The 24,698-nt window shown below is 36.7% G+C and overlaps 1 protein-coding gene across 6 annotated transcripts in view; it reads left to right on the top strand.

The window, feature by feature from the left end:
* The window catches only part of CTDSPL2 (CTD small phosphatase like 2), a 91,587-nt gene that overhangs the window by 61,172 nt on the left and 5,717 nt on the right, over positions 1 to 24,698 (top strand). For 4 of the 6 annotated variants that reach the window (XM_006777996.2, XM_006777997.2, XM_015557584.1 and 1 more), the window contains exons 6-11: positions 2,481 to 2,559; positions 2,843 to 2,954; positions 5,794 to 5,880; positions 16,794 to 16,856; positions 16,961 to 17,040; positions 20,533 to 20,659. In XM_006777996.2, the coding sequence (XP_006778059.1) occupies positions 2,481 to 2,559; positions 2,843 to 2,954; positions 5,794 to 5,880; positions 16,794 to 16,856; positions 16,961 to 17,040; positions 20,533 to 20,659 (548 nt within the window). Of the gene's footprint in view, positions 1 to 2,480; positions 2,560 to 2,842; positions 2,955 to 5,793; positions 5,881 to 16,793; positions 16,857 to 16,960; positions 17,041 to 20,532; positions 20,660 to 21,398; positions 21,422 to 24,698 lie in introns of all 6 variants that reach the window. The other 2 variants (XR_001512202.1, XM_015557585.1) reach the window with 2 other exon arrangements.

The raw sequence follows: 24,698 nt of genomic DNA, 5'->3' as shown, positions 1-24,698 counted from the left end.
CAAAAGCATGGATGGAGTGTTTGTGTGAACTAATATAAATTCAAAGTAAACATCATTACATAAAAGGGTACTGTCTTTTTTTTTTTAGTTTTATTCATTTCAAACAGGCCGGATCCGGCCCGCAGGCCGTAGTTTGCCCATGGCTGATCTAGAGGGTATTGTGCTAAGTGAAATATGTCAAAGAAAAATACCATGATTCATTTATATGTGGAATCTAAAAAACAAAGTAGATGAATAAACAAAACAGATGCAAACTTGGAATACAGAGAACCAATTGGTGGTTGCCAGATAGGAGAGGCATTGGAGGATGGGTGAAAAAGGTGAAAGATTATAAAGTATAAATTACCAGTTATTAAAATAGTCACAGGAATGTAAGATACAATATAGGGAATCTATACTAACAAAAGAGTAATATGCTAATTAGACTGGATAGACCAGATGTCATTCCAGTCGTCCTTCCTGACAAAGCTGGGGCCCAGGCAGCGCCGCCCGGGGTTCCAGGTGCCTGTGGGCGGCTGGAGGAGGGAAGCCTGGGCCTGGGTGCAGGGTCTGAGGCAGAGGCAGTTAGGGGCCATTAGGCAGGTAGGCGAGCAGTTAGGGGCGATTAGGCAGGCAGGTAAGTGGTTAGGGGTGATCAGGCAGGCAGAGGGGTCAGGTGATCAAGCAGGCAGGCAGGTGAGCGGTTAGGAGCCAGCACTCCCAGATTTTGAGAGGGTGCAGGCCGGGCTGAGGGACAGCACAAATTTCATACACCGGGCCTCTAGTGTAGTCAGTAACATTGTAATGACTATTTGTAATGACTGTGTATGGTGTCAGATGTGTATTAAACTTATCTGGATGATTATTTCGTATGGTATATAAATGTCTAATCTCTATGTTGTACACCTGAAACTAATATCGTGTGTCAACTGTAATTGAAAAATAAAATTTTAAAAATAGTAATAAATGAGCAAAATAATGCGGTGGCCCATTGCAATAACTCTGGGAGGATCATTAAGTAAAATTGTTGCTGATCTTGAAAGATGAATATGAGAAACAAAATTATTACTTTTCCCTAATTTCAAGAATGTAGCCAAAAAGAACAAGAAGGAAGGAGGCTGGCTCTATGATTTACTTAGCTTTGTGACTTGGTATCATTTATGTAAGTTCTGTGAGATAGTATTCTTAGCTTTAAAATGGTAATAATTCAGGGTTTTGAGGGTAAGAAAGATGAAGTATGAAAAATGCTTAGATGAAGGCACTCAAATATTCCTTTTTTCCTTTCTCTGAGGTTAATAGGAATTTGAAACAGGTGGTTGGAAGATATATTTTTTCTATTATCCCTTTGTGCTAATGAACTGTTCAATTGGCATAAAGTTGTTTAAAAAATTATAGCAGAGTTCCACTGTCTTATTCCTTTTGAGCTGCTACAACAAAATTTAATTCTCACAGGTCAGGAGGCTTGGAAATCCAAGTCAGTGTCAACAGCATTGATGTCTGGTGAGGGCCTGCTTTCTGGTTCATAGACAGCTGTTTTTTCAGTGTGTCCTCACATGGCAGAAGCTCTAAAGGACACTCACTGATCCCATCTTCATGACCTCATAACCTTCCAAATATCACATTGAAATTGTGGTGGGGAGGTGGGAGAAGGGGTGCAAACATTCAGTCTCTAGCATCCACCTTTAATTTTTATCTGTGAGATATTACCTGTTTAGTTTTAAGTTATCTTTTTTCCTCTCCTTGAATTTAAGTTGTAATTATTGTCTTAGAAAATTCCCCACATAATTTCTAAAGCTCTATTAGTTGATATAATTTTAGATCAGACATAGAGTGGATTATTGTCATGGAATATAGAATTGCTTATTTTCAGTTGCTTGTACATTAGAAGAAATATAATGGGTCTTCTAAATCAATGCTTTCTACATTGAACAGCATTTTAAAACTATTTAAGTTCAGAAACATCCTTGAGATTCCTGGAAAAATTTACATATAACATTTTTTCATAAGTTTTCAAGGGGTTCATGGACTTCTTAAAGACTGTTCATGAATTGTAGATTAAAACCTAGCTTTGGGTCTATTATGAGCACACATATATTGACCACCTGAATGTACAAGGCATTTTGTGAAATATTACTACTGTAAGAGCACCATGAAATTTTTATAGTTATGTATATAAACCCCATCCACTTAGAAATTGAATTCTTGAGGAGTGTATTTTTCTAGTAATTAGTAAATTTTCTCTCAGAATTCTTAATTTCTGCTAGCCATGATATAGCTTGCCATTTTGTCTGTATTGGTAGTTTTTTCCTTTGGATCTGGAGTTAGAGCTATGTGCTAATAAATTTGCTTTTAAATACTGTTTAGATATTATTTCTGTCTAATCTTCAACCTAAAATACACAGGGCTTCAGGAAGATCTTACATAAAAGCAGTAAAATGTATACTTCATGGCAACATAAAGTGAGTAAAAGTAACATTTTATTTTTCACTTTTATTAAATAGCACCAATAACTCCAGATAGTGGTTATTCATCAGCCCATGCAGAAGCCACTTATGAAGAAGACTGGGAAGTGTTTGACCCGTGAGTTGTTTTCTTTTTCTTCCTTCTTAGCAGAATGAAAGTCCATGTGTGGAGGGGTAGCTGAGTGGTATATTGCAAAGAGCATGTAACTTATAGGTAGTAATACTTTTGCTGAGTTATTCAAATACTAATTTGTATATTTTCAGTTTTATTTACATGTTTTACATGTTTGGTTTACTAATTTAAATACGGATTGCTTAATTAACGTGAACTGAATTTAGTAATATGTCTTACATTTATAAAAAGTAGAAATGTTGAAATTTTCTTAAAATTTGATTTATAGCTATTATTTCATCAAACATGTTCCACCACTGACAGAAGAACAACTAAATAGGAAACCTGCTCTTCCATTGAAAACAAGAAGCACACCAGAATTCTCCCTAGTTTTAGACCTGGTAAGTATATTATTTGCAGATGTAAGAAAAATAAAGGAGTTAAATTCTCTTTTAAAATACTAGCCCAAAACACCAAGAAGAATATTAGGTGACTAAATAGCCTTACACATTTGCTATGAAAATGTCTTAGGTGTTCTGAAATGTTTTTGTTTTTTTATTATTGAGAGTATTACTGATGTCCTCCATTTTCCCTCTTGGCTCCTGCCCCAGCCCAGGCCTTCACTGCACTTTTGTCTGTGTCCTTGGGCTATGCATATAAGTTCTTTGGTTAATCTCTTCCTGCACCCCCCCTCACTCCCACCCTTTCTGCTGAAATGTTTTTATTTTAAGCTCGGTCTAATGCTTAGGGTCCCTAGCTTGGTTGATAACAGGTACCTTCTTAAATCTCCCAAGAAAATTCTAATTTCATTTCATGCCTAGATTTCACCTTTTGGGTCAGGATTGTTTCCTTGAAGGACCAGATATAATCTAGGTCTCAGTGAGTTAACCTTTGCAAGACCATACTTCTTTTCCTATTCTTGTATTTATGTATTATCTAATATCAAGGACTATTTATTAATACACTCTCAAAAGTATGGTATCTTAATGCTAATAAAACCTTTAATATGCTCTATTGGTATGATTTTAAATTTTATACTTTAGGGTACCAGAAGAGCTTTAAAAACTGAATGTCTATTATATAATATTGGAAAACACTATATAATTTAGACTTTGTTACTGGTACTCTGTAATTGAAGATGTATTTAATTCTCATAAAGAATTTTGCTTCAGGAAAAGCATATTATTTTAAACTAGAGGCCCAGTGCACGGATCCTTGCACATTGAAAGGAAATTAATTAGAAGAAATATTTTAGAGGCTGGGAAGGGACCACGGGAGGGCTCCAGGGTGTGTCCTGCCTGTCTCGCCCAGTCCTGATCAGCCAGAACCCATCAGCAAGCTAACCTACCGGTCAGAATGTTTGCCCCCTGGTGGTCAGTGCACGTCATAGCAGCTGGTCAAACGGTCATACACTTAGCATATTAGGCTTTTATTATTTGATATTAATTAGCATATGTAGTTCTGTTTTGAGAGTTTAGCACCTAAGCCTTTGCCTGGCCAAAGAGATGTAAGAGGTATAGCCAGTAGTCCTAAGTACTTAAGGTATTTATTAGAGAATAAGTAGAAACAAGAATTTGAAACTGATTATGGTTAATTTAGATTTGATGTGCAAGGTAGTGAAGAAACTGAAAAAGATTTTGCTAGATTTTTATGTTAGGAGTTGATATAACAAGTTTGGCCATATAGTTTTTAATTAAATGTGAAGACAAATAGAAAAAGAAAGATAAGAATTGGCTAAGTTATTTTACAGAAGTGGATAACGTAGAATGAGCAAAAGTTAGGCTATAGGTGAGTTAGTAGAATTAGTTATGAGTCAATTGTAGGAAAGAATACCTTTTATAAGGTGCTAAGAGAATACCTTGAAATGAGTAGTCTAGTGTGCTATTAAAAGAAAATGAGGTTTATATAGAGTATATTTTGCTGTTTGCCTCTGCAGAGTTTAACTTTAGGTTAAAAAAACACACCAAACATTTCAGCTAGTAAGATGTGGAGTCACAAGGTATGAATATTTGTGTTTCATTTTAATTCATCTTAAATGCATTGAAAATTTTGGGGGATAGTTATCAGTTTTATATATTTATTTATTTTTTAAATGTCACGTACTATAGATGGAAGCCTTATTTTTTTAATCATTCAGGATTTGAGAAATATTAATATTTGCACATATCTTAGATTGAATGATCTTTGCCTTATTCTTTTAATGAGAAAACAGGGCTTTGTAATGAAAGATGGCAAGTCTTCATTGATTTAATTAAACAAATGTTTATGTCTGAACATTCAACAGGTACTGAAACATTCATTTTTAAAAATGAAATTCTTTATAAAAGATTTAAAGATGAGCTATATGATTAGAATATATCTATTTTTGGAAGATATGTAATAGATTCTAAACTTCCATTTTTTAATTGTTTTTAAAAGCGGTATGTATGGTTTAGTTAACAGAAAGTTGGAACTCAAAACAGTGGTTCTCAAACTGACATGCATTAGAATCACCTTAAAGGGCTTTTTAAAAAATATTTTTATTGATTTTTTTTTTTTTAAAGAGAGGAAGGGGGAAGGGTAGAGAGATAAAAACATCAATAAGAGAGAAACATGGATCAGCTGCCTCCTGCTCGCCCCCTACTGGGGATTGAGCCTGCAACCTGGGCATGTGCCCTGACTGGGAATGGAACCAGTGACCTCTTGTTCATGGGTCCAACATTCAACACTGGCTGGGCTGAAGGACTTTTTAAGCAGATTATTGCACTCCTCTCTTCACCTCTTGGTGAATTCTGAATTATCAGAAGTGGAGCTGGAGAATTTTTATTTCTAACTGGTTCCCAGGTGATGCTGCTTGCTGGTCCAGAGACTACACCAGAGAAACAGGGATTTGGAATGGGTAGCTCAGTTGGTTAGAGTGTCATCCCAATACACCAAGGTTGCAGGGTTCAAGCCTCAGTCAGGGCACATATAAGAAGCAAGCAATAAATGCATAAATAAGTGGAACAACAAAAATCGGTGTTTCTCTTCCACCCTACCTTCCTGTCTCTCTCAAATTAATAAATTAAAACAAAAATTTTTTTAATCAAAAAGAAAATTTTGTCCAAATTGCTATGTTACACACAGTAATGTATGATGAATGTAAAATTCCATATTTGAATGGGTGCTTGAATAGATGTTTTTGGAGATCGTGGACATATAAAATTATTGGAAATTTCTTTTAATATCTTGGTTCATTCAATATGTGTTTTTTATTTTAAGGATGAAACACTAGTACACTGTAGTCTAAATGAGCTAGAAGATGCAGCACTTACTTTTCCAGTCCTTTTCCAAGATGTCATTTATCAGGTAATTAAAGAAAAATTTTAATTTGATTCTTGGCCTGTTAGATTAACAGTCTGAACTAAGAAATCTTTTGCAAATTTTTTTTTTGGTGAAGTTTAATGTGGTTTTCTATTAGATTTCATCAGTACTTTAATGATTTGTTAACAGAGTAGAATCATACTAAATAATTACGTAAAACAACATTAATTTGTTGCCACAAATATTTTACCAAGTGATCTCTGCTAGTTTTATAATGTATTTGCCAGCAGGTGGAGGCAGGAGCACTGACATCATAGATCCCTAAGAAGAACTTGCCAGGTTAATACCTGGTATGTTTTTCTCCCCTCCAAAATCCAAATGATATAAAGAAAACTCATTCCTTGTTGGTCATTTTTATTTCCTTTTGTAGTAATATGGTCTGTAGATTGCATTTTGGTTGACCTAGTTTATAATCACAAAATTCCAGGATATTCTTCTAGTTATTGCTTTACTTTAAAAAATTAGGTAAAAGCATTTCTCTCTCATCTGTGTTGTTGAACAGGTAACAGTACAAAATACTACGAATTACATTTATGTGTGTTGGTCATAGTTTTTCATTGTGTTTGAGATTTCCCTAACATACAATTTGAATTAATGTGTGTGAATATACTGTGAAAATTGCAAGGAAAGTGCCTTTCTGTGGTGGCGGTGGTCACTTGGTCAGTATTACCTTCCTGTGTACCAGCTGTTGAAGGATGGGGAAAGGTCAAGTGTTTGTTGTTTGTCAGGTGGAAGCCAACCTGAGAATTAACTAAATAAAGCCACAGAATGTTGACTGAAGATGATGAAAAGATGTGTTATGATTGTTATTTGCTTTTAATAGGCAGTTAGAACTTGGGTTTTGTTTTCAATATCAGAATTAAATAGAAGTTTGTGGTTCAGAGTCTACGTACTTTTTCTTGTAATGAGTTATGAGGAGCTTTATTTTAGCAGTTATTGTCAATTCTAGTTTAACCTAGAAAGGTATTGTAGGTATGGTAATATCGGAGTACTATATTCATTTCCCTTTTATGGAAACTGATTTTAGTTCTGATGTATGATCATAGGATGAGCAAAATATACACACAAATAAGGTATTTATTCCATTGTAACAGTATTATTTGGCTTAAGGTAAATCTTTTTCTTAATAAGGCATTTTCTGCCATAGGTTATTCTTGTTTAGTACACTTTTAAGGACAGCAGTCTTTTGGAAAATAAAGATAGTATAGAAATATTTTAGTTATCTCTTTTTAGCTTGATACCTTTGTTTTTTTTGTTCAAAATTGCACTTAAAAAACACGGGCTTTGAATTTGGAAAATAAAGCTGTTACCTAAAAATAGTATTTTGAGATGACTTTCTTAAGCTTTTATATTTGGAGTTTATTTCTTGAAGATGGTTTTGATCTGTTTATGTAATTTTTAATAGTGAAATAAGAAACTTGGAAAGTAGGAGAGTTTGATTCTTCCCCTGCATGAGCATTTCTTTTCAGTGTGACCATAAAATTTTTCTTACTGCTTTGACCATTTCTGCTTCATTTCTCTCCTTTATAAATTTCTTACTATTTTCATGTGGATCTGGATAGTTGTCTTATTTTGAATAAAAGGCTTCTAACAGTGCATATAACTAATAAAAATCCTATATGTACTGTATACCTCTGTTGAATTCAAAGAACTCTTTTTCTTATATATTATGAGTTATACTTTTCTAAAACTGAAAAATAGTATGCCTAAATCAGGAGCAATAAAATGGGAGTTTGAATTTATAAGTTATAGAGATGATTGCAATTTAATATTATGACTTAGTTACTACATCATATACAGAGTTTAGTTCCCTTTCAGTAAATTTTTGAGGATGTCCATAGTTAATATTGGGTACATTTCTTTGGACTTCTGGTTTTGGCATGGCTATTCTGTCTGCTTTTAAAAAAATAACTTGAAGAAATCTTGGGTTAGAGTTCCCCCAGTTTTCAGACCAGCAAGCTCCCTTTAAACAGGGAATGATGTCTTTTAAACTTTCAGTGGTGTTGTCTCCATCTACTGGCAAAGAAGAAATATACACAAGGGTCTGAGATGATCTAAGAGATTTTGGAGAAACCACATTATTAGGTAAGATGTAACTTACGTATTTAACCACTACAATATAATGTGGCCCACTTAAAGGTAGAAACCTGTAAAATACTGTATATACTCTTTTAAAAAGTAATGTATTGAGGTGAAACTCACAACATAAAGTTAACTTTTTAAGTTAACAGTTCTGTGGCATTTATTTACATACTCTTAATATGTTAGTTTCATAGCATTTATGTATATATACTCTTAAAAATAAAAGGGTAAAGTTAAGATAGGATCAATTTCTTTCTCTGAATCAAAACCAGATAATGTCCTCTAGGGACTTATTTTACTTTTACTTCCTTTTTATGGTAAGTTCATTATGGTTCGTTACCTAATTTTAATTCCACTTGTTATTTCTCTTTCTTTCAAAACAGTGTAAAGTGTAAATTGTCTTACATGTGTTTCCATGATTGTCTATATTAGGGGTTGGCAAACATTTTCCTATAAAGGGCTATTTGTTAATATTTCAGGCTTTACGGTCTCTATTGCAACTGCTTTTTCTGCCATTGTAGCATGAAAGTAGTCATAGACAGTACATAATTGTTAAGTATAGCTGTGCACACACAAAAAAAAACTTTATAAAAATAAATGACACCTTGGATTTGGCCCACGGGCTATAGCTTGCTGACCTGTGGTCTAATAATTATGAGAGTATATACAGTAAATTTACACATTCAGATTCTTTCTAAGTGGCAATAGGCAATATCAGAATTCTTGTTAATATTTAGAGAAATTTAAAATAATATCCATTCTAATCTGGTTGTGGACTTCCTTAGGTTTTTTTAGTTGTAAGTTTGAGGGGAAATTTAAGGTGGCCACTACTCACATTTAAGGATTGCCTGACTTCATGATTGACATTCTTCTTTTGATTGATAAGTAGGACTCAACCATTATTTCAAGTCTTAGAATTTACCAGCAGGTAGATTATTCAATCTCAATTCAGTACTTTGAGTATACTTAAAATCCATTTTTAGGGGATAAAATGTACCTAAAAATTTCAACTCAAAATTTGATGTATGCTACTACTGACACTTTATGGATAGACAGATTACGATTTGTGTATATGGAGAAAAAGTAATTCTAAAGAAGAACTGACTTTTTTTTTAATGAAGTTATGGTACTCACAAAGGCAAAGTTTAAAGATTTTTGTTTGAATGGGTCGAACCCCCTTCTTAAATTGGTACTTTTGCCATAAATTGTTAGACAGTTATTGGGATAATGTTTATTTATAGAATGGTACAGATGCATTTGATATATGGAGAACAAGTGCATGATCAGTTCCAATGCACATGTTTAATCTTTATATTTTAGCTTATATTGACACATTATCAGGAAATCCATCTCGTGGTGTTACTCAGTTAAGAGGTCTCCACTGTATTTAGTTTCTGTTCCTGCAGATCCACCAATTCAAGACTCTAGGTCATCTCACTCCCTCTTCCATCCAGAAGATGACTTCTATCCACAAGCAGGACTGAATCAAAAGACAGATTTTTCACTTAGCTCTTGAGCTGAACCACCTCCTCAATGACCTTCCTCTGTCTCCATCAAGAACTGGAGCTCAGTTTTTTGAAGATGTAATAGAGCTACTCAGCCCAAACGTGGCTTATTGAAGACAAAAAGAAGATGCCTCATATGTTTCACCACAGTGCAGCCAAACGTAACTGTGTTGTCCAACTCCTCATTCTGTAAAGTATGGCAGGGGCATCTAATTTTTTATTCTGTTCACCTATAAGACCTTTAGCCAGTCAGTGGCTTTCTGAAGATCAGTAAAATCAACAAACTTTGGGTCAGCTGTCCAGAAATCAGATTGTGGTAAGCACTCAAGGAGAGAAAGGATCCTTTAGGGAGCTACTTGCTAAAGGATACTTTATTAGTAGAGATTTTTATGGGGAAAGTTGGGGGGGAGAAGTGGGTGGGAAATCCCATGTTTAGCAAAGGTCAGCCTCTTCACCATTATTATCGTTTGTTTTCTTGGGGACCTTACAGCCTAGGATAATTTTCATAAGGATCTCAAATATCTTACACCACGAACGAGAGGCTTCTGTCCCTTCTATAGTCTTTCCTAGGGAAGTCAGCATTATTTTTGGTTCATGAAGAAAAATACCAATCATTTAAATGGAGGATTTTGTCGTAACTACCTAATCAAGATTTTTGTTCTCTAAAGCTCTTACTTAAATTGACAATAACCAAGAGGCATTCGTTTTGACCTTCATAAAGCATAATTTTGTTGTACAAAAGTAGTATGTATATTTGTGTCTTAAAACATTGGAGTCATGGACACTTAATATTGAGGATAATATTTTAGCTGGTCTGGAAAAATATTTCAATAATTAATTGTAGGTAAATCTTAAAAGCAATGTTAAGTAACTTTCCTATCCTTATTAGTAAGTATAGTCATTGGCACTCATTTTTTTTTCATCACAATTATCATTTTTTAGGTTAAAAAAGGAACAGTATAGCTGAAACATAATTATCTACTTCTCAAAGATAAAATGTATTTCATGGGGAACTCTGTTCTTTGTAAATGTATCTTAAAATTAGAAGCAGTTCATTAAAAAATACATGGGAAGTTCTTGTTCAACAAGCTGAAAATGTTCTGTAAATTCAGGAGAGGTGACAATTGATTACTAAGCATATTAAGTTTGAAGGCTTCAAAGTTTAGAATTTGTTTTTAAAGGCGACATTTTAATTTTACTACAAAGGCCATTTTTGCTCCTAAAATGACTAAACTTATTTTAATATAACCACATTAGTATTTTATGTGTGTGTGTGTGTGTGTATACACACACACACATATATATATATATACACACACACACACACAATGGCTGCTTTTACTTGAAAATTTTTCTTTTTTGCTAACTTTTGCTATACCAGTTATTTGAATGTGTTCAGCTTCATTTTATCCCATTTGGACTCTATAAGAAAATTCCTTTTTAAATTTATTTACACTTAATTCAGTATAAGGTTTGTAGAAGCTTTTAGTTTAGGGATTTTTTTAAATTGTTTTTATTTTTATTGGTTGTGATGTTTTAGTGTTTCCTTACTCATCCATCTACAAATACTTTCCTCACCAGCCATCTAACTCTTACTGGAACTGTGTGAAAAGATGACTGTGAAATCACCCAATGGGTTATAAAGTTGAAGCCTATGCAGGGCTTACCTGAGCACAACCCTCTTTCAGTGGAGAAGGTTGGAGTTTTGTGTCTATTCTCTGGTGTTGAGGTTAAGAAAATGTTAAGCAAGTTGAATAGTTAAGCTATCAACTGATGCAATTCATTATGACTGTCCCTCTACTAAAAATATAGCTTATAGCCATGGGGCTTTCTCTTTTAATTAAGGTTGCCCAATTCTGTCCCATAGAATCATTCCATCTATTTTCCTTACCATCCACTACTTTTAAATAGAAAGATGGATAATAGTAATAGCTATTGGTAGTTTCAATGTGCCAGGCACTTTCCGTTCCAGGTGCTTTACATGTATTAATTTATTTAATCCTCACAACCCTATGAGATAGGCACTGTTATACCCATTTTATAGATAAGAAAACTGAGGTGTACAGAAGGATTAAATCTACGGTATCTTGATGTTTCACTTATTCGTACCATCTCATTCTTCACATTCCCCAGCTTTGTTAGTTTTCTTTTGTTGTTTTGTTATTTTTTGTTATTTTTATACTGCTTTAAATTCTTTCTGCTGATGAAATAGCATTCACAAATTACTATTTTTTTAAGTATATTTTATTGATTTTTTACAGAGAGGAAAGGAGAGGGACAGAGAGTTAGGAACATCGATGAGAGAGAAACATCGATCAGGTGCCTCCTGCACACCCCCTACTGGGGACGTGCCCGCAACCAAGGTACATGCCCTTGACCAGATTCGAACCTGAGACCCTTCAGTCTGCAGGCCAACGCTCTAATCCACTGAGCCAAACCGGTTAGGGCCACGAATTATTTTTTAATTTAAAGATGCCATACTCTTAAATGAGTGAGTTCCACTGAATTTATCTTTTTTTCTTTTTTGCCTACAACAGTGTAGTGATAAGTTCTAAGGATATCATAGAAAAATGATTACACATGTTTCACTTCAGATATGTTAAGGTCATATTATCTGTGTACTTAAAACCATTTAGAAATATTTTTACAAAAAAGATTTACATGTAAGAAGGTTTGTTTTTTGCAATCACTTGCCAACAAATTGAAACTGCTTATCTTTGCATGTTTTATTTCCTTTTTCGTTCATGCTGTGAAAGTTATCTATAATAATAGATAAAAGTTTAGTAAACAAGCAGTCAGAAATTATTCAGTATATAGTATAATTTAATATTGCATACTTAGACATGCATATGTATTTAGACAAGAGTTTATCACACAACACTTATAATTACTTTATAACTGGATTGCTGTTTTAATGACTGCTCTTATTAAATCTAGTTATATTAACTATTTATGGCCTACTAGTACCATCTATACACACCCTTTAGAATATTCTCATTGTCTTAATGCCAAAGAAAGTACAGACGGTTTCGTTCATCTCAAGTTTTGTTAATGTAATGTTATTTTTTTTGTTATATACTTATCACTTTTATATAAAATTAAAATTTTTGTAAAATCAGTCCCAATATCACTGTTTTGCTGATATTATTATAATAATAATAGATTTTATTTTAAACCTTGAGTAATGAACATACTCACAAATGCCTATTTTGGGTAATAAGTCTTATTGAAGACATATCTGGGTATTCTTATATAATGATTATTTCTTACAGCATTATACATTATTTTCAAACTATTAACATTTCAAAATATATTTGGTTTACTGGTAGAAGATTAACACTATTTGTAATGTAGCTAGACTATGTCTTCAATAAGACTTATTACCCAAAATAGGCATTTATGAATGTGTTCATTATTCAAGTTTTAAAATAAAATCTATTATAATAATGTCAGAAAAACAGTGAGATATATATATGTATATGTATGTATGTATGTATGTGTGTGTGTGTATATATATATATATATATATTCAGACTAAAATGAGACTTTTGGCCTAGTCTTACACTTGGGAGATGACATGGTTTTGAAGAGTTGCAAGTTCTGAAGGATGGTTGTTGAAATACTAAGCAGAGAAAGAATGAAGCATGCCTTTGTGTGCATCTGTATGTTAATGTATCTCTGTGCCTTAACACAGTGATTGATTATAGTCTCATTATACATACTCTACAATCGTTTTCTATTTGTTTCCTACTGGACAGTACTTGCCCTCTATATATTTCTGCTTTTATATATCTATCCAAGTGACTTGGTTCCTGCTGGCCTTATATCTCTTTCTATTTTTTGTTCTGAGATTTTGCCTTTGCAGCAGATGGCAGAACCCCATGTTGTTCCAATCCTATCCCTGCTCACTGTAACTTTGTACCTTTCTTATATTCTTGTCTTTTTCACTAACCACTTCAGTTTCTGCTTATGTCTTTTAATCCTGAAACACCTCTGTTCAAATGGTGATGTTGTTCTCAGGATAGGAACTTTTACAGTCAATAGTTACTATATTGTACTATGGTAAGGAAATACCCTAGCAATATATTTCCCCATCTTTAGCGCCACCTTTCATCCTCAGTAAACAAGCACCTTTTGAAAGTAATATCATTTAAGATGCATTTTATATTTAAATATAGTCAAAGTAGTTGAATGCATAATGAGGTTATAGTTTTGAACTAATCTGGAATCACTGTATAAGAAGTTGGAAAACGTCACTTATTATGCTTGTACAATATTATTTAAGTACAACTATTCCTATAAAATGTGTGTTCATGTTCAGAGGAAACATCCCAAATTACAGAGGCCTTGCTTATCTTAGTTTACAATATGTAGAGCAAGTGATAACGGGTATTGAAAACATTTATACATATGTAAAAAGAAATATTTTTGGTTATTAAGTGAATGTAAGTGATAAAAACTTTAGCAACAATCAGAAAGATCTGATGTTTCATGGTTTAGCATCCTCCTTGAGATGAGGTAATTACAAAAAAAAGTATTGGCAGAATTTATTTTTTTTCTTGACCATAATCTTTTGAAAACACCCATAGTTAATAAAAATGATTTGTTAGTTAAGGTAGTAATGTAACTAAAATCTGTCAGTTACTTCGATTACCAAACAAGTAAGGTGTGTGATTTTCAACCAAGGCCACAAACTATACGAAATGTTTTGAGATGAAAATGTTAAAATTAATTAGCAACTCTAGTTAAAGTTTTTGTAACTCATCCTAAATCATAGCGATTGGATACTGAGGATTTGGTTATTTTTATTTGCTAGGGATAGGAATACTTGGCTTACTTTGTTTTTGGCTAGTCAATAAATTGAGATAAAATGCCTAGTAGGATTACAAACAAGTATACCTTTATCATTCTAGTTTGGGGGTGGGGTCAGATGATATTAGTATATTAATGTTCAAAATTTGTCTTACATGAGTGATCAAGTTGTGGAAAAAATTTATAGTTGTCCTTATGTAGTTATGTAAATTTGCCTGTTTTATCTATATTGCTTAACTTCAGGCAGTTCTATTTCATTTACTCAACTAGTTTTTATCAAGTACTATATATTTGGCATTGTTTTATACCCTTCGGGCATTGGAAATTACAAAGATTGGTACTACATAGTCCCTAACTCCTAGTGTATGTGGCATGATTTCACTGTTCTGCCCCTAAAATATTCCTAGAACTAGATTTTTAATTTGTTGCCACCACAGTTTTTTGTTGTGTTTTTTAAAATCTCAATCCAAAGAATCTGGTAGGTGTTCTGCAAATGTTTGTTCATAGTATTTGAAGTTAATAATCACCTTTTTGAGTGTAGTACAAAATTTTCTTTTTATAAAATTTTGTAACAAAATGAATACAATTTAAAGGAGTCAGATCTTTTGTAAATCAGTTTTAGTGGTTGCTTATGGTTTATATTTCTGTGCTTTTTAAATATGGGAGTATATTACAAGAGCTACATTAAATGTAGGCAAGAAGACAGGCACAGAAATAAAGCAGTTCTTTGGGTGCTGTAGTCTTCCATGATAGTGCTAATAGATTTTGACAACTTGTATTTGACTACCGTATTTGCCGGCGTATAAGACGATTTTTTGGCCCTGAAAAATATGCCTCCAAGTGGGGGGTCGTCTTATACGCCAGGTACACTTCAGATAGACTGCCCATAGTGCTTGCCCCGTGCCATAGTGGCCTCCCGATGCCCGCACTTCATATTCCACTAGTGAGGTCCCAGGGAGATGCTGATGCAAGGGTGGACCAGACTGCTATAGTGACAGCGCGGGCAAACAGGGAGCAGGGACCAATCAAATCAGGCTTTGTATACAGCCAACAGCCAACCACAATACTGCCCCATTGTACAGTACAGCATAGAAAATGTCGACCAGTCAAACCCCTATCATCCCTATCATGGCACCAAGATGTCGTTGATGAACTTTTAATATCAGATGATGAAGAGGAGTTTGAAGGCTTTTAAGGTGAAACTGTCACGCCAGCAAACTTGCTAGGGACTTGCCCGGCACTTGCTCTCTCCCTCTATTTGTTATCTTCTATCATTGACAGTCCCTCTAGGTTGTGGGCTGCTTGCCTGTGTTCCTGAGAAGCATCTACGGTACCAGTCTATAGAGTGTGTTTTCTTTAGTGAATTACCGGTATGTTTACCGGTAATAAACTTGCACTGTTTTATGTATATGTTTGATTACATACAGCCTTGTGACAGTTTTCCTGCATGTCATAAGCATTTGAATATAAATTAAAATGTTAAAATCAAATCTGATATTGTTTTACCTTTTATTTGGTGTGTGGAAGGTGTGCGGAAGAGGGGGTAGTCTTATACGGCGAGTATATAACAAACTCTGTATTTTGAGTGGAAATGTTAGGGGGTCGTCTTATACGCCCAGTCGTCTTATACGCCGGCAAATACGGTATCATAGTTTTATCTCAAGTAGTCAAGTAGTGTTAATTTAGATGCCACATCTGAATCAGTAAATGTAGAAAACCAAACTTGATTTCTGAAAATATTCCAATTATTTAAACCTACCAATCCAAACATTTCTTTCTTTTTTTATGTATATATATTTTTATTGATTTCAGGGAGAGGGAGAGGGAGAGAAAGATAGAAATATCAATGATGAGAGAGAATCATTGATGGGCTGCCTCCTGCATGCCCCCCACTGGGGATCGAGTTTGCAACCTGGATGTGTGCCCAACCAGGAATCAAACTGTGACTTCCTGGTCCATAGGTCGACATTCAACCACTGAGCCACCACAGCCAGGCCAAACATATCTTTCTTGAACATTATTTACCTTAATAGAAAATTGAAATAAAGCTATTCTTAGCAGGTGATTGTTGAGAAGAAATTCTAAGTAATTATTGAGGAAGGTCATTGAGATAGGTCAGCTAGAGATGGACACGCACCCTGCCTAATAATTGGATGGATGCTACCTGGCTGGAAGATGGAGCTGATTGGTGGATCAAAATCTCAGAGGGAAACCTTTTATTTTTAGGTTAAATGTTTATTAAGAATTATATTCCATGAAGTACTATTGTATGCTGGTATTTAACTACTAAAGAATAAAATGATCAATGATTATTACCCTGCCAAAAGATTGTTTTAAGTGATTTTTGGAATGTGAAATATATTTTGAGTGGTAGTAAAATTTATTTCTTTAAAATATGAAATTTATAATATATCCAGAGTTAGAATATAACATATCTTATAAATAAGTTTGTTCTATTTTATGTGTTTATTTGCTGAAGCCATCTTTGTGTTTCTTCAGGTTTATGTGAGATTAAGGCCATTCTTCAGGGAATTCTTGGAACGAATGTCTCAGATGTATGAGGTAAACATGCATGAACTGAACAGCATAAATATTTTATTTTATTCAACATAGTACCCATATTTAGATCATGTATAATGATTACTTCTTTTCCCCTGAATTTATAGATCATTCTTTTTACTGCTTCTAAGAAGGTGTATGCAGACAAGTTACTGAACATACTAGACCCTAAAAAGCAACTGGTCAGGTAAATTTAATTAAATAGTGGAAATGTCTGTCACACTGATCTATGAAATTACTATGATTATATTTAACTTCAATGGCCTTTTTAAGTTGGCTACATATATAGAGATTTGTCATGCTGGATGGTGAAAATAAATGAATTTTTTAAATGCCCAAACTCTTAAAGAGTTCCTAATGCTATAATTCCAGACAGACGTTCTTTAAAAGGACACGAAGATCAAATGTATTTATTTATTGTTACATCTGTATCCTTACTTCTTTTGGGATTGGGGGAGGGAAGTAGGTGGAATTTTTCACTGTGTGCATGATATTTTCATTTCCTTTATGTTGATATAGTGCATGTGATGGCACCTTTTTAATGGCATAGAGAAATAAAAGTTAATTTTAACAGAAAGGATTAAATTAAACCCTCTTGCTTTTTTCAAGAGCAAATTTATCTTCCATGGAAAGAAAATGGTACATGAATCTAATTGGGAATTGCAGTTGGCTTAGTCATTCAGGTTATTCCCTGTGTGTGTGCCCTGAGCCAGCAGATACAGTGTGTTCCTGGTTAGGTGGATTGCCTTGGGTAATTTTTAAAATAGTTTGAAAATTAGTTACACTGAGATATTAAGACTAAAGCAGTCTTATTGCATCCTATAAAATAAGGGAGTTAATCTTTGAGTTTTTGAATAGAGCTGAGAGTGATGCCATAAAAGGCTTATAACAACCTTAATAGCTGGCTATTCATTTTCTTGAATGCTTTCTCCATATTGTTTTCATGAAAAATTCTAAACTTATCTAAGGATTAAAATTTGTCCTTATAGTTAGTTTTATTTTTATCTTTAATATAAGCAAGCTTTAGACTACAAATTAGAAAATGTATTTTTTATTCATAAGAGTGTATTATAATTTATGCTCATTTTACCCAACTTCAACAAAAATATACAAATGATTTTGCTTTTATCATTCGTTCTATTCAGTCCCTCCAGTGTTCCAGGGAATAGTGGTGAGCCACACAAGCCCTTCCCCTCTTGGAGCTTTCATTTTACTGGAGGACAAATTGTACTCATGCAATTATAATCTTATCCCTCTTTTAAATTAGTTTTCTAAAATATTCACATTTAGGAGTTTAAATTTATCTTGTTACAATTTGAAAACTTAAAACAGGAAAACCTGCCGTAACCGGTTTGGCTCAGTGGATAGAGCATCGGCCTGCAGACTGAAGGGTCCCAGGTTCGATTCCGGTCAAGGGCATATACCTTGGCTGTGGGCACATCCCCAGTGGGGGGTGTGCAGGAGGCAGCTGATCGATGTTTCTCGCTCATCGATGTTTCTAACTCTCTATCCCTCTCCCTTCCTCTCTGTAAAAAACCAATAAAATATATTAAAAAACAACAACAACAACAAAACACGAAAACCTTTTTGAAGAATATATTGAATTCATTAGAGTGCTATAGAGAACTATCTATGTTGGTGACAAGGTAAACTCAGAAATTCCTATGATCTCTCAATCCCATGAGTCCAAATGCAGATTTGATGACTAGCAAAAAAATAAATAAAAATAACAAAAATGTAGTTTCTTTCTAAAACTGCAAATGTATGCTATTGACTCTCGGATTTTTGAATACTGGAGAGGCTTCAGCTTAATTTAAAGTAACTGTTAGTATCCATATACATATTCAGTTGTCTCCTGACTTGGGTGAGATTGCTGCTCGTGAAGAGAAAAGCATCGGTACTGACTTGCATGTACATGCTCTATTTGCCTCTCCAATTGCCTCATATCTAAATGTTTATGCAAATAAAATTACTTAAATCCTTTTATTTAGTCTATTTTTTCAAAGTAGGACTGTCTTTAAGCCTTTTAGAGATAGATGATAATTTAATTAAAAGTATTTATAATGGGGAAAGAATTACTTATACTACATTTTGTCTGGCTGTAAAATTCTTAACCCTTTGCCATTACCACTGGCAGTGATTTTTTTTAAAAAAATTTTATTGATTAAGATATTACAAATGTGTCTTTATCCCCCATTATCCCCTCATCCCCCCGTCTTGCCTTCACCTTCACCCCCTGTCTGCATCCATCACTTGTGCTTATATGCATGCATACAAGTCCTTTGGTTGATCTCTCCCCCTTACCCCACCCTCCCCTACCTTCCCTCTGAGATTTGAGCATCTGATCGATGCTTCTCTGTCTCTAGATCAGTTTTTGTTGTTCATTGGGAGTGATATTTTTAAGGTTGAGGTTTGTTTGGGGAGGTGGTGGTGTTAGAACTATGACAGATTTTGTTGGTAGAAATTGCCCTTTTCTTAAAATTGCATGATTAAAAATACAGGTATGAATGAGTAGGCCTTAGCTTTTGAAAAATTGTTTAGTGGAATTAAGACACAAGGAAGCCCTATCCGGTTTGGTTCAGTGGATAGAGCATCGGCCTGCGTACTGAAAGGTCCCAGGTTCAATTCCTGTCAAGAGCATGTACCTTGGTTGCGGGCACATCCCCAGTAGGAGGTGTGCAGGAGGCAGCTGATTGATGTTTCTCTCTCATCGATGTTTCTAACTATCTCTCTCCCTTCCTCTCTGTAAAAAATCAATAAAATATATATTTTAAAAAAGATACAAGGAAGCCAAACTATCAAATTATTATAGAGGACTAATATTTTTTTAGTTCGGAATGAAGATTATATCATTATTACAGTACCTAAGTATTATAAAACCTTTAATAGCTTTGTTAAATTATACAGAATTTTTCAACTTAGCAGCTATCATTAGTGAAACATCAGTTTACATGTTATACTTAAATCTAAATTCATTTCATTCAGTCTTTGTTTTTTCAAATGACACACACACTCAATTGAAAAATGAGTGGGAAAAGTTGAAATGATGGAATGTTTTGACCACCTTTTCTCAAAACTTATAAGGGAAACTAAAAACATATTTTTTAAATGCCAACACAGAAACAGTCCTTCTTATATTTTCTATTCTGGCATGTACAGGGATAGGGAGGCTTTGTGGTCTTCTGGTTAGAGCAAAGGACTGGGAGCCAGGAAGATTCTGGGTTCCAATGCGGGGCTAACCACTGACTTACTGTTTGGCCTTGGGCCAGTCACCTGACCTCCTTGTGCCTCAGTCAACCATCTGGAAAATTGATTTAAAAGCCAGGACCTTGCTGACAACCAGATGCAGCATCTGAACTGAGCTTTCTGGTTAAATAAATTATAAAAACAATTTACAGAGTTTTTAATCCCACTATTTAATATAACATTTTGGGATAAACCATTTAAGACATGGTAATATTTGGTTGTAAGTTTTCAGTAATTGCTAAGAATTTTTATAGTAAAGCTATAGCCTGAAGCTTAGGCCCACATTTGTATATGAGTTTCCTTTGTGACAAAATAATAAGACATAATGTGTAAAGCCTATGGGGTGTGTGTTTATGTTTCAGTATATGTTATACTTTTTAGAGGCTGCTTTTTTTATTTTTTTTAGTTAATTTGTTTTTATTTTTATGTTTAGGCACCGACTTTTTCGTGAACATTGTGTTTGTGTACAAGGAAACTATATAAAGGACTTAAATATCCTTGGAAGAGATCTTTCAAAAACTATAATAATTGACAACTCACCACAAGCCTTTGCATATCAGGTAGGAAGAGGGTTGCTAAGCAAATTCAGAATGGAAAAAAAGTCACAATGAGGACAAATGCTGCCAAACAGTATGATGGGGGAACAGAACTTTCACTGGAGGAATTTCCCTGTTTAGTATCACACTTATAATTAGAAATGCCAAATTGGCATATTCCTTGTGAAAAAGTTTCTTTTAAATTGAGTACAACATAGACCTAGCTGGTTTGGCTCAGTGGATAGAGCATCACTCTGAGGACTGAAGGGTCCCAGGCTCAGTTCTGGTCAAGGGCACATGCCTGGGTTGTGGGCTTGATCCCCAGTAGGGGATGTGCAGGAGGCAGCTAATAAATGATTCTCTCTCATCATTGAAGTTTCTCTCTCTCTGTCCCTCTCCCTTCCTCTCTGAAATCAATAAAGATATATTTTTTAAAAAGATAAAGTACAACAAATAAAAATCTGAATAGTAAATGTGAATAAGAAGGGACAAGATAAACATTTAATAATAGCATTCTTATGAGTTATTACATCAGTAATTATAAACATGTTTGAGAATTACAATAGCTTAACCATCTTCCTCTGGTCCATTTTTGACATTTTTTAATATTTTGATGGACTATTTTATCAGTATATTTGTACCCTTTGTTAATGATTCTTTGAAATATAACTTTGACTAGAGACAAGCCACCCTTGCAAGATATATATTGTACATTATGAATGCCTTCATGTGATCCATTTGAGATTTCCTTCACAATCAATAGGTGCAGAATGGGGATGACGGAAGGTAGGTTGGGTATAGATTAAACAAGATTTACCTTTAACGTGTTTTAAAATGTCCACTAAAGAAAAAGAAAGGTCAACTTCATATGGTTTTGAAATACGTTCAGTTTAGGTCACTACTTTTATTTGCTTGCATTTTGAAATGTTTTTAAGAATTTTTTCTTGGTGCCTAGATAAAATCATTTCAATTATCCTCAATCTCAAACAATCCTATATAATAAAGTGGTAATATTCAAATTGACTGTCACGCCCTCGCAAAAGACGGCCACTGCCCCGACGTGGTCACAAGATGGTTGGCAGGGGAGAGCAGTTGTGTGTAATCAGGCCAGCAGGGGAGGGCAACCGGGCTGGCAGGGGAGGGCAATTGGGGGCGACTGGGCTTGCAGGGGAGCAGTTAATTGTTGATCAGGCTGGCAGGGGAGTGGTTAGAGGGTGATCAGCCTGGCAGGCAGAAACGGTTAGCAGGCAGGCAGGCAGTTGGGAGCCAGCAGTCTCAGATTGTGAGAGGGAAGTCCCTGTAGGATCGGACCTAAACCACAGTCGGACATCCCCTGAGGGGTCCTAGATTGGAGAGGGTGCAGGTTCGGCTGAGGGACACCCTCCTCCCTCAGTGCATGAATTTTGTGCACTGGGCCTTTGGTGTTCTATAAACTTTTAAAGACTTTTATCCCAGAGATTATCTATATATCCATAATAATAAAAGCCTAATATGCTAATTAGACCGGATGACCTTTCAGACAAAGCCGGGGTTGCGAGGGAAGCCCGGGTCCCAGGTACCTGCCAGTGGTTGGAGGGAAGCCCGGGTCCTGGATGCCAGAGGGAAGCTGGTGCCGGCAGCTGGGGGAAAGGAAGGCCTACTCTTGCATGAATTTCATGCATCAGCCTCTAGTCTATAATAATAAAAGCGTAATATGCTAATTAGACTGGGTGTTCTTCCGTATGAAGCCAGGGCTTCAAGGGAAGCCCGGGTTCTGGGTGCCAGAGGGAAGCCAGTTTTGGCAGTCGGGGAGAGTAGGGCCTACTTTTGTACAAATTTCATGCATTGGGCCTCTAGTCTGTATATATAAAAAGCCAGTGACCAGAAGACTGTTAAGGACCAGAACTACCAGTCGCTATAACGTCCATTGTGTCCAGCAAACAGGTCTGATTGGGGTTCGGGCCAGCTGGCCAACTGCCTGCAGCCCCTCCTCCTGGCAGGCCCCGCCTCTGATGGGCCCCCACTACCCTGATCGGTTCACAGCCCCTCCCCCAGCCATCTCCACCCCCCATTGGCTCCCCACACTCCAGTCAGGAGCAAGGCTGGCTGGCCAACCCTCCATGGCCCCTCCCTCAGGTCGTTGGCCCCCGATCAGTCCCTGCCACCCCATTCGGGAGTGGGGCTGGCCGGTCAACAGCCCCTTTCCACAGCTGGCCCCACTACCCCAGTCGCCCCACGGCCTCTCCCCCCAGCCAGTTCTGCCCTCAATTGGCACCCCCCACCCCAATCAGGGGCGGGGCCGGGCCTGCCAGACCCACCCGTGCACGAATTTGTACACTGGGCCTCTAGCACATCTACATATATGATAGATGAATATACAGATTTGCCCGGTATGCTGTCATCTTACAGCTGTTCATGGGATGGGCGTGGCTGCAGGGCTGTGGGGCGTCACTTGGGGTCTAAGTGTGATTTCGTCCCACCCAGGCAGACTCCCCCATGGCCGCAGACAAATCCCAACGCCAACCTGGGGTTTACTAAACTTTACTGGAGCTACTCCCCACACCTCTACCCACTGCCCCAAGACCCTGCTTTCCCCAGCAGGGTGCTCCGAGAGCCGAGTAGGGCGGGAGCTGCCTGGAGCCACGGATGGGCGGGGCCACCAGAGCCAAGCTCCCAGGGGTCTGAGGAGAGCACTTGAAGGAAGAGGAAGCTTCGGCAAAGGGGCCAGCCAGGTGCCGCAGTCAGGGAGTCAGCAGGCGTGCGGACAGTCCTCTGCCTGAGGGGCGGCTCCTTGCCCAGGAGCCACATTGCCCAGCTTTGGCGAAGTGGTCAGCCAGAAGGCAGACAGCCCAAGGGGCACAGAGCAGCGCTGAGGAGGCATGCACTGGAGCTGGCTTGGGCCATGGTAGGGTGCTGGTGGGCGGGGGGATCTGCCTTGCCTGTGAAGAGTAAGGTTCTGCAGTGGCCCCAAAACGCGGGAAACAGGCGATGACTGTTGGCGTGGAAGGACGCCTGGGCAGAGAGGCGCAGAACTGCGGCCCGGGGGGGGAGGGGAGGTTGAGGGCACCGCACTGCTGGGTACCCCACTGCGGCGGTTTGGCGAAGCTCAAAGCTCCCGGCGCTAACCGGGCCTCACCTTGGCCCTCGCACTTCCGCTCCTGCATTGGCCCGAAAGCAAGCCTGCGCTCGCCCTACCCCCAGTTCCCATCCCACCCACGGGGGTGTGCGCCTGCACAGTGAGTGCAAAGCCTACCACCTGCTCCACAGAAGGGGGGCTGTAATGAATGGGGGCGGGGGGCGGGGGAGAGGAAAGAATGTAGACATCCATGATGAAGAGGTGCTTAAGAACGAGTCTCTAAGTCAGTGGTTCTCAACCTTCTGGCCCTTTAAATACAGTTCCTCATGTTGTGACCCAACCATAAAATTATTTTCGTTGCTACTTCATAACTGTAATGTTGCTACTGTTATGAATCGTAATGTAAGTATCTGATATGCAGGATGGTCTTAGGTGACCTCTGTGAAAGGGTCATTCGACCACCAAAGGGCTCGCAACCCACAGGTTGAGAACCACTGCTCTAAGTCATTATCTCACGGGGAGGTTTGTTCTGTTTGCCCTGGGGCTGTCCCTTAAGAAAGGCAGAGAGTGCAGTTGTGAGGGCTTCCTGCGAGCTAAGTCCAGTTCCACACCCAACTGAAATTGGCCTCAGTTTCCTGGTGTGTCAAATGGATTAAGCGTGTACCAATGCCTTCGCTGAGCTTTGAGGGCCAATTGAAATACTATATAAAGAAAATGTTCGATTCCGGTCAAGGGCATGTACCTTGGTTGTGGGCACATCCCCAGTAGGAGCTGATCGATGTTTCTCTCTCATCGATGTTTCTAACTCTCTATCCCTCTCCTTTCCTCTCTGTAAAAAATCAATAAAATAAAAAATAAATAAATAGATAAATAAATAAATAAATATTGTAATTTCAGACCAACCTATGTGGTTACTTTAGGTCTCTGAGTTTGAAAGGCCATCACACAGGCCTCCCCTAAGCTTGTCAGGTTTAGTATGTGGCCCCTTTTTGTCAACAATTCAATGTC

Source organism: Myotis davidii, unplaced genomic scaffold (assembly GCF_000327345.1).
Source record: "Myotis davidii unplaced genomic scaffold, ASM32734v1 scaffold46, whole genome shotgun sequence".
Lineage (NCBI taxonomy): Eukaryota > Metazoa > Chordata > Mammalia > Chiroptera > Vespertilionidae > Myotis > Myotis davidii.
Note: the sequence above shows the minus strand (reverse complement) of the source record. Positions and strands in the feature narration are given on the sequence as shown.